The sequence below is a fragment of the Sceloporus occidentalis genome, unplaced genomic scaffold (assembly GCF_023333645.1).
Source record: "Sceloporus occidentalis isolate IW3139 unplaced genomic scaffold, rSceOcc1.0.p SCAF_94, whole genome shotgun sequence".
Taxonomy (NCBI): Eukaryota; Metazoa; Chordata; class Lepidosauria; order Squamata; family Phrynosomatidae; genus Sceloporus; species Sceloporus occidentalis.
The window spans coordinates 2,532,425-2,546,992 of record NW_028317074.1 but is presented as its reverse complement, the minus strand read 5'-3'; the positions used below and the strand labels follow the sequence as shown (position 1 = coordinate 2,546,992).

Below are 14,568 nucleotides of genomic sequence, written 5' to 3'. Positions count from 1 at the left end.
AGATCCTCCTGAACAATATGAGCTTGTATCAGAATATCCATAAAAAAAATCACCGGTGGCTCTAAATGCAAAATTAGAGTTAAAATTTAGGATGGGTGTTCAACATTATTATTATTATCTTTTATTTATATAGCGCCAATAGTTTACGCAGCGCTTAATACAATACATAAATTCAAGGGATATGACAAGACAAGAATTGACAGACTAAGACAAACTGATACATTTGGTGGAGAGAGCCCTGCTCGCAAGCTTACAATCTAGAGGGAAATGGGGTGACAAACATAAGGCATAGAGAAAGGGTGAGAGGTAGTGTGGTGGTTGTATCGATGACAAGGAAGTTCTAGCAGCTAAGAAGTGGACTTTGAGATGTTTCTTGAATTTTCGGGAGGGAGGGTGAATGCTGAAGGTTCCTTGGGAGTAGATTCCAGAGATATGGGGCAGCTCGAGTGAAATCTTGTAGACGGGAAAAGGAAGAGGTGATAAGTGAGGAGGAGAGCCTTAGCCCATGGGAAGAATGTAGGGATCGAGTAGGAGAGTATTTGCTAATGAGGTCAGAAATGTATGGAGGAACAGTATTATGGATGGCCTTAAATGTCAGAACCAGGATTTAATTCTAAAGGTAATTGGGACCCAGCGGAGGGTTTCACAGAGGGGGGAAGCAGAAGAGGAGCGACGTGCAAGGAAGATGGGCCTAGAAGCAGCATTTAGGGCAGACTGTAGAGGAGAGAGTCGAGACAGTGGAGTGCCAACCAGAAGAGTGTTGCAGTAGTCAAGACGGGAAATGATAAGTGAATGAACCAGAGTTTTTGTGGATTCTTGGGTGAGGAATGGGCGGATACAAGAGATTTTTTTTAGGTGCAAGCGGCAGGATCTGGCGAGGGACTGAATGTGAGGGATGAAGGAGAGGTTTGAGTCAAGGATGACCCCAAGGCATCGGGCCTGGTTAGTAGGCGAGATAGTTGTGTTGTTAATGGTGATAAGAGAATTCAGGTAGTGGAGTGGAGATGGAGGGAGGGAAGATAAAGAGTTCAGTTTTAGAAAGATTAAGTTCCAGGTAGTGTTGTGACATCCTTGAAGAAATAGCAGACAAGCAATTGGTAATACGGGACATGAGAGATGGAGTGAGATCAGGAGAAGACAGGTAGAATTGGGTATCATCTGCATATAGATGATACTGGAGGCCAAATGAGTTGATTAGTTTGCCAAGAGAGGAAGTATAAAGAGAGAACCAGCAGAGGGCCAAGGACTGAACCTTGGGGGACACCAACCGACAGTGGAAGGGGCGATGATGTCTTGCCAGAGAAGTTAACAGAGAAGCAATGGTTAGACAGATATGAGGAGATCCAGGAGAGAGCTGTATCTCGAATGCCTATAGAAGCAAGTGAGTCTAGAAGAAGGTGGTGATCAACAGTATCAAAAGCAGCAGAGAGATCCAGTAGTATTAGAATAGAAAAGTGACCTTTCGCTTTGGCAGAGAGCAAGTCATTGGAGACTTTTGTTAGAGCTGTTTCAGTAGAGTGAAGGGGTTTGAAACCAGACTGTAGAGGGTCAAGGAGGGAATTAGAGGAGAGGAAGTTAGTGAGGCGATTGTACACAAGGGAGCAGAGAGATAGGGCGGTAGTTAGTCAAACAGACGGGATCTGAGGAAGGATTCTTTAGAATGGGTGTGATTAGCACATGCTTGAAGGCAGATGGTACAGTTCCAGATGATAGAGAAAGATTAAATAGGTGGGTAAGTGATGGACCAAGGTATGGACATAGAGACTTTGTGAGGTGTGAAGGGATGGGATCAAGGGGACAGGTTGTTGGGTGAGAGGAAGAAAGAAGAGTGGCTATCTCTTCATATTAAAATTCACAAACTTCAAATTCAAGTAGGCCCAACTAAATAATGATATTACTGAGAACACATAGATCTACTAACAATACCAACTGTAAAACCCACTGGGTGTTATGTAATGAAGGTTATGCAGCAATCACACAAAACACGAGGGGACTCTTAAAACTGTGTTTGTGCCAATGTATAATAGGTTTGTGTGTAAGAGGACCAGTGGGTAGGTGACCTGAGCTGCCTAGGATGTCCCCATCTCCCTGATAGAATGGGCCCACAAAGAAAGAGGAACAACCCTTAGTTGAGCAAACATGATTGTTGGAAGGTCACCAAACAGTGAGTAGTGGTCTTCTTGAAGGCTGCCCAGCCTCTACTGGTATTGTGCTAAAACCTTTGCACAATACTGTAGGTCCATTGATAGCTGTTTTTACTGTCATTATACTGTCTACTAATATTTTATTGCTTGGTAACACTTTTTTTTAGTTAAGAAGTTTTTTTTGTATTTTCTCTTGTGTTTTTATTATTGTTTCCATGTTTGTCTTTAGACATATATATCCAACACACAATATTCTAGCACATCTAATAGGGCCGCGCCATTCAGGGAGATTTGATAAAATGTGTTGAGCATCTGTTGTATCATTTTAAAAGAAAATGTTGCAAAGACAAATTGAAATACCTGTTTATGGCATTCATCCAACACAAAATGAAAAAGATGCTCTAATTTTAGTTCGACCATCAACTGCACCAAAACTAAGGAGTAAAACAGAAGGTCAGTATATGCCCTTGTGGCATATGTGATAATATTCTATAAAAAAAAACTCAAAATACAGAGAAATAAGCTGTAACAAACATCAGCCTAGAATATTAGGTGAAACAAACGAAAAACAGAACAAAATAGAGCAAAAGCTAATAAATACAAGAGTTATGTTGTTGCACAGAATGAATGTTCATTCATCATTGTAGAGTTGTACAATGATGAATGAAGTCAGGTAATTCACTACAAATTATCTTACTATCTGTAACCAGATCCAAGACAGGCCCATCTTCAATACTCAACAACATCCCTGAAAGAGATCAAAGACAATGCATTGGTTTTCTGTCTTTAACAACCTAATTCATCTCTTCTATTCTAAATACGTTTTCTATAATGTTGGAATTTATCTTGGAAAATATTTGGTAATATTAGGAAAAATGTAAGTAGAACAAATCTACTTTACAAATTGTTTTTGTACATCTGATTATGTTGCTACCATACATTACCATAGTAACATATGTCCATTGTTTATTCTTAAGCATTGATTAATTTGTGCACCATATGAGGCAGCAAAAATGGTTACAATGAGTGCCAACCCTGGTACTTCTAAGTATGGATGACTGCCTCTTTTAGCTAGCAAGGTCTTCTTATTGCACAATCTAAGTGAATTGTGATTTTATAAATGATAAATATAGTTTTATCACAGTAGTAAATAAAGTATTATGTTCATGGCTCAGCATCAGTCTAGTGGAGAGGACCATAAAGACAATTATCTTCAATACAGAATGATTTGCATAACAGTAAAAAGGCAAAACAATGTAAAACACTTAACATAACATGTAAACATGAAGCAAACTTTAGTACCATTAACAAAGACAAATTAATATAGTTTTGAAAAGCACGATATAGGTACGGATACAACCAACAACTTTTTTTACAAAATTCACCCCTTTCTATTTTACCAAGCAATGTCTCTATGAAGTGTGTACAAACTCTTCCATCACTAGTCAACAGTTCTATAACAATGGATGAACTATTTTTCAAAACCATCTGGAAGGTGGACAGTACATGTTTCTTACGAATGACCTAAACAGAGACAAGAATCGTAGATTAACGAATGACATGGTTTCCTAGAAGACAAGAGCAGGTGTGAGGATATTATAAGCCACTAGTAGTATCTATATATCTATCTATACTATATCTAGTATTTAGTAGAGGTGGTAAATACAACCCCCGAGGACAAAAAGTAGCACAATAGAAAGGAGCTAATGGTTGGTTTGTATAGCCTTGGTTGGCTAGTATGTACAGAACTTAGGGGCCTGCAATAACATTTTAGAAGCCATGGCTTTGAGATGAACCTATACTTTGCCAACCATGTCTATTATGATTCAGGCTTTGCAAACTGTAAATCTGTAAAGTATGCTTACTTATTACTGGGCTTGTGTTATTGACGTTGTTTTATCATCTTGTATATACTGGTTAGCAAGTATATTTAGGAACTGTGGCATTCATATCTCAAAATCACACAGTATAACTTTATGGGAGTAAAAATTTTTGTATACATTGCACCAGTCAATTTGCTAGCAAATGTACAGATCAAATGGTATCCTACACAGTCTACTGTAGCTTAGTTTTATTTTTCCTGGCTAATAACTACAAACATGACTGCAATGTGTACAGCACTCTAGATGTTCTCTGTAGTTTCAGAGCTTTCAACGTGGACTTTTTTTTACAACAAAAAAGATAAGGTTGTGGCCGAATGCACAAACACTTGCTATCCACTTAATACCACTAATGGAAAATGTCCTGTAAACATATCACATTTGCATACATACTATATTTCACTGACACAAGATTATTATTATTTTTATTTAAAGTCTTGATTATGTGCATAATACTGTAACTTTAAATTAATATTTTTGAGCAGGATTTTATTATCACTTATGTATTATTTATCTTTCATTATTATTATTATTTGAGGCTTGTCAAGTTGTTTTCCATTACTTATCTTGTAAGTGTATACTTGTATAGTTTGGGGCCTTCATAATTGACTAAAGGCGTGGTGAATACATCAGTTTTATTATTGCCAAGTTACGGTATATTTTTTTAATAGTCAAACATTCAGAGAAAAAAAATATTTTGTGTCAAGCCTGCACTAGATATATTTATACATGGCATATCTGATGTCTTAAAAAAATCCCTTTTTAATTTTTTATTTATTTTGTTCGCAAAATAGCGTATCAAATTAGTCACTGTACTTGAATAATTTAGTTGGTTTACTTTAATCTAGATTGCTTAAATTATTACAATGTTTAATGTTCCGTATAATACAAAGAAGTCATTCTGTGTATGTACTCGGCACTGGCCTCTCGCATGGCAATTTAACCCAACAGACACCCATCATTCAACAACATGAAAGTGTGTCAGGAAAAGGGGTACATTTACTCACTGAGTGTTAGTGTGTGTTACATGGAGTGTGTATGTTAGTATTTATTTGTATGAGTGTGTAAGTGAGTGTATGTAAATGTGCTAGTGTGCATATTTGTTATGGGGGGGGGTAAGAGGTTAGTGGAGCTAATTTACTTTACCTGTCCCCCCCACCCCGGACAATTAGGAGTTAAGACAAACGCATTGTGAAGGGGGGGTAAATGGCCTTTATTATTTCCTACTACAGTGTTGTGTCATACTACATTCGACAACAATTTAAAATGTTATTTGGGAATAAATTGGTTACCACTGAAAGGAATATACTCTTCAAAAACCAACTAACACAGAGGTGAATCCACGCTATTTAACAATGAGCCTTGAGGTAATTTAGATTCGCTGCTCATTAGCGAATGGTAGATTCGCTAAAAAAATAAAAAGTGACCGTAACATCTAATCATTAGGTCGGGCTGTAACCATCCTAAAACTTTCATGTGCCTCGACTTTCTTCACCGGGATTCTCACCGCAACGGCCTCGTCTTCCACTATCTCTATAACACAGGCTAAGCAAACAGCCGAATCTTCGCTTTCACGACCAGATAACAGCCAGCTGGTGTCATGACGGTAGTGAAACCGCTCATATGTCAGCAGCTCTGCCATGGCCATGCTATTATTGGACAAGAACACTAAACTCAGGCGAGATCTATTAAAAAACATACCTTCCCGCTCTTTCCCCGAACCTTATACTGAACGGTGATTGGTGTATCAAGTAGTCTGTTCGTTGATTGGCTGAACTGCGCAATAAAAAACAGTTTCGCCCTCGGCATTTCCATGTTACTACAGGTGATGCTGGTTTCTGCGGCGCTTCTATACAGGAAATGCACATAAAATACATTTTAAATACCTCACGACATAAAATGGTTATCCTATCATTTATTTATTAAATAAGGTGTGCGTTTTCACTTTAAATACTCAACAACTGATTACTAGAGAAGGCAGAATGTTTTGCAGATCATTGGCGGCAGTTATTAAAAAACGTCTTGTGCCTACGTCACCAACACCGAACTTTAATGTATTTTACAGAATTTATGCACTTCTAAATATCAGATAATCTGTGCACTGTCAGCTGTATCAAATTGCAGCTGGGGAGCTCCACAGGGAAGCCCCTCTCAGCTCCTCAAGATTCCCTCTTCGCTTCAGTCAGTCTCTATAGAGTATATCGGAGGGAGCGGCTACTGTGCTTGCAATCACAGAAATGTGCCTGGAGACTATTAAAAAGTTTTAATACAATGTATTTTCACATTTGTAATAATTTGGCACACGTGATCTGCCCTAACCCACTGAAGATGTTACTTTGTAAAGCTGATAAGTACATACCATACATGACTTATGATTGCTGCTTCTCATGTGGAGTTGTGGACCACCCACTTCAAACCTTTCATAATCTGGGTCTCCATGACACGGTTCTATCCTGGCTTTTATCATACCTCTCTCATCCTACACTCATTGTCATCTTTTCAAGTAATTCAATCTCCCACTCATTTGCCATACCCCAAAGGCCCAGTTGTTGGACCCTTGCTATTCTCAATTACTACTGCTTCTTTTGGCAAGTTTTGTTGTTCTGCATGCAGTATTACCTGTATTAATGTCATTAAAATATACCTACTTCCAGTATCTAACTCCCTCCTCTCCTCAGTTCTTAACAGCCCAATTCCTAAAACCCGATCTCCTTAAAGCAAAACAATTTACCTTCCCTCCTTCCAAAGCCAACATTCCTCTATGTTAATGGTAAAACCATCATACCTACTTCACATGTTCTCTCCCTAGGTCTTGCCATTGACTGTGACCTAATATTCACCTTTCACATTTAATCTATTTCCAAAAATTGCTGCCTACATCATACACAACTTTACTTATATTTGCCCCTTCCTAACACAAGATGAAGCTAAAGCTCCTGTTTATATGATTATCATCTCCCTTGTTGACTACTTTAACTCAGTCTAAGCTGATCCCCATCATTCCCCATTTACAAATCATCAACCAGTGGCATACCTAGGCAGTTGGCCCAGGGCAACATAATCATCAGTAGGGTGCCACCAGCAGGGCCATCATCAGAAGGGTGCAACCATTACAGTCATAAGGGGCCTGGCTGGTCTAGGGGGGCACTTGCCCTCTGTTTAAAAAAAAACTTGTTTTAACTTGTTGATTGGCTGATTCCTTCCACACAGAGCTCAGTGTAAGTTGCCGCCAGAACCAGGTAAGAGATGCCCCAGGCAGGCTCTTTTAGAGGAGGCAGAGATGCCCCAGACAGGCTCTTTTGGGGAGGACAAGGATGCCCCAGACAGGTTCTTTTTTGGGGGGATGCAATCTGGGTGCCAGGGCTGATTTGATACTAAAGGGGGGGCTGGCTGGGTGGCATAAATACACAATGTGGAGCTGGCTTGTAGCAATATGCAAGCGTGTTGCGGGCATTAATTCACAAGGTGGGTGCTGACTGGGGCATCACATACATCAATACTAAAAGGGGGGCTGTCTGGTGGGATAAATATACAATATGGGGCTGGCTGGGGGTATAAATACACAATGAGGGGCTCACTGGAGTGCACAAATACACATGGGGGCCAGTGGCATTAATACACAAGGGGCAGCTGGGTCCATCACATAAATCAATACCAAAGGGAGGGGCAGGCTAGGGGTATAAATACACATAGGGCTGGCCGTATTGTATTGTATAAGTATTGTTAGCTTAGCCGGTCCGGATGCAGCAGAGCCTGTCCTGGTGTGTGTGTGTTTGGGCATTTGTGTGGCAGAGCCTGTCCTGGTGTGTGTGTCGGTGTGGCAAAGCCTGTCCTGGCGCGTGTGTTTGGGGGTCAGTGTGGCAAAATGTGTCCTGGTGTGTGTTTGGGTGTCAGCATGGCAGAGCCTGTCCTGAAGCGTGTATTTGGTTATCTGTTGATTGGCACTTTATTTACTGAAGGAATATATTGAACTATTTCATTTTAACCAGAGATAAAACGCCCTTCTGAATTTGTAGTCACTTCAGAGGACAAAACTTTCTAGGCCCAGAAATCAGTGAGAGGAAAAGTAAAAGTTTTGTGTTATTTACTCTGTTTCAATCTGAATATTTTAAAAAAGGATTAGTGGCACTAAATTGTGGCTTCAAGCGTCCCGTGTATGATGACTTTTTTAGCATACTGATTCCCATCCCAGTACATAAGATTCTATCTTATACTATCGGCCAAGCACTGATGTTCTCTTCGGTGCACATGGATGCAGAGGAGTTCAGATTCTGTCTATTCTGTGTATTTTCTTTATTTCCATAAAAAGGCCCACCAAAATCCTCAGCACCAGGCCCATTGTGCTCTTAATCCAACCCTGCCATCATCTGATATTATCATACACTGGAACTCATGGTCTCTGGGTGAAGGGCAGGTTCTTGGGGTCATACAGTCTGGAACTCCTCACTCTACATTGCTGGGATCATTTCAAAGGCTCTCAATTGCTTCCGGTATGTTTGTATCAATTGAGCGTATCTTTAAATAACGACAAGTCACCGTTTTATTAGGGATCGCTATTAGAACAATTTGGTTATCATATATGGCAATTAACAGAATCATGACGTGCTGTTAAAAGTGACGTGACATGGCGCATAATGTATTGAAAACGCATTTGAGGCTGAATTGTAAAGGAATCCAACTCTGACTCCAAAAAAGGAACACGTTCTAAACATGCACACACAGGCTAAAGGTTACGTGGTTCTGAGATTAGTGATGTCCGGATCATGAACGAATCGTTCATTTGATCCGGTTCTTTTTAGTGATCCGGATGAGTCGGTTCACTAGACTGAACGATTCGTTTGTAGCGGTTCAGTCTGTGAATCATCATGCAGCTGTAACCTGATCCTAGAGCTGTGAGTCATCTGCAGAGCACTCTGGGGTCAGGTTACAGCTCATTAATTCTCACAGGAACGATGACTCATAGAGTCAGAGATTCGTTCAAAGAGTCGAATGATCCGAAGAGTCGAATGAACCGAAGAGTCGAATGAACCGAAGAGTCGAATGAACCGAAGAGTCGAATGAACCGAAGAGTCGAATGATTCGAATCTTACAGGGATCCGGATCTTACAAGGATCCGAATCTTACAGAGATTCGAATCATTCAGAGAAAATCACTGATACCATACTTTTATAAATAAATACATTAATAATGTTCACACTGCCCCCAGGATTTAGATTCCCCTGAGTTTGCCCCCCTTTACCTATAACTGCACCTACAGTTAACTTTATTAAATTAATTAAATTAACCCTCAATCATCAGCATAAAATTAACCCTTATACCCCATCAACCATAACTGCCCCTGACATTAACCGTAAAGATCCCATTAACCATAACGGCCCCTGAAATTAACCCTAAAGATCCCATTAACCACAACGGCCCCTGAAATTAACCCTAAATACTCCATTAACCATAACTGCCCCTAAATTAATTGCATGTACTCCAGATAAATTACCTAATAAATTGGTATGGTTGATGGGGTCTTTAGTGTTAATTTGGGGGCAGTTATGCTTAATGGGGTGTTTAAGGATAATTTAGGGGCAGTTATGCTTAATGGGGTCTTTAGTGTTAATTTAGGGGCAGTTATGCTTAATGGGGTGTTTAAGGATAATTTAGGGGCAGTTATGCTTAATGGGGTCTTTAGTGTTAATTTAGGGGCAGTTATGCTTAATGAGGTGTTTAGGGTTAATTTGGGGGCAGTTATGCTTAATGGGTCTTTAGTGTTAATTTAGGGGCAGTTATGCTTAATGAGGTGTTTAGGGTTAATTTGGGGGCAGTTATGCTTAATGGGGTTTTTAGTGTTAATTTAGGGGCATTTATGCTTAATGAGGTGTTTAGGGTTAATTTGGGGGCAGTTATGCTTAATGGGGTGTTTAGGGTTAATTTGGGGGCAGTTATGCTTAATGGGGTCTTTAGTGTTAATTTGGGGGCAGTTATGCTTAAAGGGGTCTTTAGTGTTAATTTGGGGGCAGTTATGCTTAATGGGGTCTTTAGTGTTTATTTGGGGCAGTTATGCTTAATGGGGTGTTTAGGGTTAATTTGGGGGCAGTTATGCTTAATGGGGTGTTTAGGGTTAATTTGGGGGCAGTTATGCTTAACGGGGTGTTTAGGGTTAATTTAGGGGCAGTTATGCTTAATGGGGTGTTTAGGGTTAATTTGGGGGCAGTTATGGTTAATAGGGTGTTAAGGGTTAATTTTAGGGGCAGTCATGGTTGATGGGGTGTTAAGGGTTAATTTTAGGGCAGTCATGGTTGATGGGGTGTTTAGGGTTAATTTAATGGTGAGGGTTAATTTAATTAATTTAATAAAGTTAGCTTAAGGTGCAGTTGCAGGTAAAGGGGAATGTAAATCCTGGGGGCAGTGATTATGAATGTATTATTTATAACAGTATGGTGACATTCTCTGAATGATTACAATGCCAATGAAGGCAGAGAGTCGTTCAAAGATCCGGATCTTACAATGATCCGGATCTTACAATGATCCGGATCTTACAATGATCCGGATCTTACAATGATCCGGATCTTACAATGATCCGGATCTTACAGTGATCCGGATCACTGTAAGATTCGGATCCCTGTAAGATCCGAATCTTTGAACGACTCTCTGCCTTCATTGACATCACTGGAGGCAGGGGGGAGGATTCATAATGAAAGGGGCGGGGCCAATCGTTAGTGTGCCTGCACGGAGTTACTGGAAAACAGTAACTCCGTGCAGACACACTGAGTGATCCGAAGATCCGGATCATGAATCGGATCATTTCAGTGAACGAATCGAAATGATCCGATTCACTTTAATGATCCGAACTTCCCATCACTATCTGAGATACGAGAGCCCTACTAAACACTCCCCTTATTCTCGTCACCGCCCCCACATTGGGCGACACTAAACTAGGGGACGGGGGAAAAAAAACCCAACGTCATAGCTCCTCCCCATCCGGATTCGAACCTCGCCGGAAACGCACAACACGTTTTAGTCGCATTGCTCTTTCAAGCTATTCTTTAGTATTCCTCCGTGAAGCTTCCGGGCCGAGAGGGCTGTGTTGTGTGCTCCCTTGATTTGGCTGTCGCTCGATCGCAGATATGGTGAGTATTGCGATAAAAGGAGGTAGTGTTACCGGGCTGACATTCAGCCCGTGATTGGATAGCTTCCGAGGAGGAATAGCAGGGGAATGTCCGATGTGATACTCAGAAGTAATTGCTTCTGTAATATTTTGGCCAATGTATTTTAAACTCTTGTTGCACCCCTTATTTTGTTATATAGAATATATTAGATGTTTTGGGTGTTTTTCACTTTGCGCATTGTCGTTCTAATTATTTTACGACACAAACTCTGTAACGTAGAGCTTTTATCTGTTTCTTAACTTTAAATCTGTTGCGTGGCGTTGTGTTAACACGGTCTCCTTTCCTCCGAGACCCGTTCCCTTCCCACGTGCTTGCAGCGGGTCTGACTGCACCGTCCCTATCCACATGCAGGTTAACCATTAGTATGCCACCTATCGGTAAACTCTGTGCCAAGTAACCTTTACTCACCGATTACGATTAACGTTCAAACAATTTACTTGGGGTGCGCGTTCATATAAATAGTGATAAGCCCGTTTAGCTTTGGAGACCAGGGCCTGTTGTGTGGATGAGTTCATTTAAAAAAAATTGAGTGGTGTGAATACATTTCCAAAGCTCAGTCTTTGTTTTTTATTGTAGACTGAGGCAGAAGTGAACCCCAAGGCCTACCCGCTGGCAGATGCCCAGCTTACAAAGACTCTGCTAGACCTTGTGCAGCAGGCCTCAAACTATAAGCAGCTCCGTAAAGGGGCCAATGAAGGTAAGTTTTCAGCTTTGACTCTCAATGTTTCCAGTAATGTGCAAGGGGTTACTATACGGGACATTGCCTTATTTCTATTGGACGACACGTGTTACTGAATGCTTTATTTGCCTTTATGCCTAGTGCTTTTGAGATACCCTAGAGATATGCATAGAGCATTAGATGCTGCAGCCTCTTACACACCACTGATGCATTACTAACACACTAAACACAACCCCCACGTTTATGATTGTCTCTGTTCCATTTCTGATTGCGCTATCGGCGCAATGTTTAGTGCGGTGATATCATGAAACCAGACACAGCTTGACTATCCGTCCATGATCTTTACATGGTAAATCACAGAACTTCTGTGTCTGCACACATGGGTCAGATTCTCAATTCTGTAATAGCCAATAGATGTGTTTGTGTAATTCAGTCTATCTGGTTAGTTGAGACTGTTGGTCCTGGGTATGATCAGCTATACAAGCATTCATTCATAGTTGGCTGAACATAATATATTGATAGAAATTTAAGTCCTAATATATTGGGCAGCTGCAAATACACGTTTAGCCATAAAGTACCGTATTTGCTCGATTATAAAACAAGGTTTTTCTATCAGAGGAAATGCTCTGAAAAATAACCATAGATTAAGATCCAGATCCTCCACAGCACTGCAGGGGACCTGGATCCTTTGCGATGTGTGCAGACAACCTCCACTTCTACCGGGCCTTCAATGACTGAGAACCAGCATCACATGACCTTCTGGTGCTCATTCATAGAGGCCCTGGAGGAAGTGCCAGCAGCAGCGGAGGCTGTCCGTGCGCATCGCGCAGACCTTCACCTGCTGCCCCTGCTAGACACCAAGGAATCTGAAGCACAGGGAGATGTCGGGGGAAGGGTAAGAGTGGCATATGGGGGTATACAGGCTTTCTGGAGGTAGTGGCAAATAGGAGGTTAAAAGGAATATCAGGGAGGCAGACTGGCATATAGGAGGTTAAAAGGAATATCAAGTGGCATATAAGGTGGTATAAGGCATATCTGGGGGCAGGTTGGCAAATAAAAGGAAATAAAAACAAAAAATGCCTTTTTTTTTCCCCAATCATGGTTTTTATTAAACATGAAAAAATAGTTAATATGTGACTACTAGCAACTTTTTTTTCTTTTAGGGTGGTCTTATATTCAGGCTTTTTCTTTTTTCCTAAATTAATATTATGATGGTCGTCTTATAATGAAGCAATACGGTATTTTCATTGTGTGAATGAGACATTTTAACTTGGCTTACATGAGACATTCAATAAGTTGTAAAACTAGTTTCATTCTATAGCAATGCGTTTGTGAAGGAATTCTGTTTGATGGTTAAAACTGGTTTCATTACTCAGTGTTGTGTCAGATATCCATCTTTACCTGTAATTCTCTTTCAACAGCTACAAAGACCCTAAACAGAGGTATAGCAGAGTTCATAGTGATGGCAGCAGACGCTGAACCCCTTGAAATTATTCTACATCTCCCTTTGCTGTGTGAAGACAAGAATGTGCCCTACGTCTTTGCACGCTCCAAGCAAGCTTTGGGTAGAGCATGTGGAGTCTCAAGACCAGTTATTGCCTGTGCAGTAACCATCAAGGAAGGTTCTCAGCTGAAGCCTCAGATCCAGTCTGTCCAGCAGGCGATCGAGAGACTGCTGGTGTAGCACAATGTTGAAAGATGTTGTCAGTCATTATTCTGACATCTAAGACCTGAGTTCTGTTATCCCTACCAATCTTATCAGGTTTCATAATAAAATAACATTAGTCTGGCAGAAATTGCATTCACAGGACTGAAGCATTTTGTATCAAATTGATTCTCTATTTCTGTTTTCCTGATCTGGAATGCAAAGCTGCATTTCGTTTCAGTGATGTAACATTTTGTTTTAATGTTTTCGGTAGTTTTGAGCAAGTAAAATATTTTTGTACCTAAAACACCTTATGGTTAAATGTACCTGTGGGAAATGCCAGGCTTCATTTTTTTTTCTTCATCTTGACCTATTATATGTATTTCTTAATAAAATATACATGTAAAAGATTCCATGTGTTAAATTTATGGATTTAATATGCACATATTAAACTTCTATGATCCACATTTGCAAGAAAAGGGTGCCTTTAACCCCTTCGCGACCTTTGCCGGTTCAGGACCGTCATGACATGAAGGTCACTAAATGACCTTTGACGGTCCTGAACCGTCAAAAAGTAAAATAAGCTTAGAAAGTGATCAACGATCACTTTCTTCGCTTAAAGGGCGTTACTGTAATGCCTCGATGTCGAGGCATTCAGCAAGGCCGAGATCGGCATCGGGGGCCATGTCTGGCCCCTCCCGGAGGCGTCAACAGCCGCCATACATTGTATGGCGGCGGATGCCCGTTTTAAAAGCGTTTAGGAGGCGATCAATGATCGCCTCCTAAACTTAAATGGTGTCGCTGGAATGCCTCGATCAGGAGGCATCCAGCGACACCAAACACTTACCTCTGGGTGGGCTGTGACCGCTCCGGAGAGCGGTCACAGCCGCCGCTGCTGGTGATCTTCGCCATCAAGCAAGATGGCGGCGGCCCGGGAAATAAAACAATAAAGCCGAAAAAGTTCGCTAGAGGGTCTCCAGACCCTCTAGAGAACTGGCTCCACTTGCTGGTTGAATACAGGTACTGCATTCAACCATGCAAGTCAATGGAGCCCAGCTTTCTA

General features: G+C 40.9%; 1 protein-coding gene across 1 annotated transcript; it reads left to right on the top strand.

Annotated features, from left to right (window-relative positions):
• The first annotated feature begins 5,379 nt into the window (after positions 1–5,379).
• On the top strand, positions 5,380–13,544 carry LOC149284399 (NHP2-like protein 1). Its single transcript, XM_089496802.1, has 3 exons — positions 5,380–5,391; positions 11,758–11,878; positions 13,282–13,544. The coding sequence occupies exons 1-3, from the start codon at positions 5,380–5,382 to the stop codon at positions 13,542–13,544; spliced, it is 396 nt and encodes a 131-aa protein (XP_089352928.1).
• Positions 13,545–14,568: the final 1,024 nt, after the last annotated feature.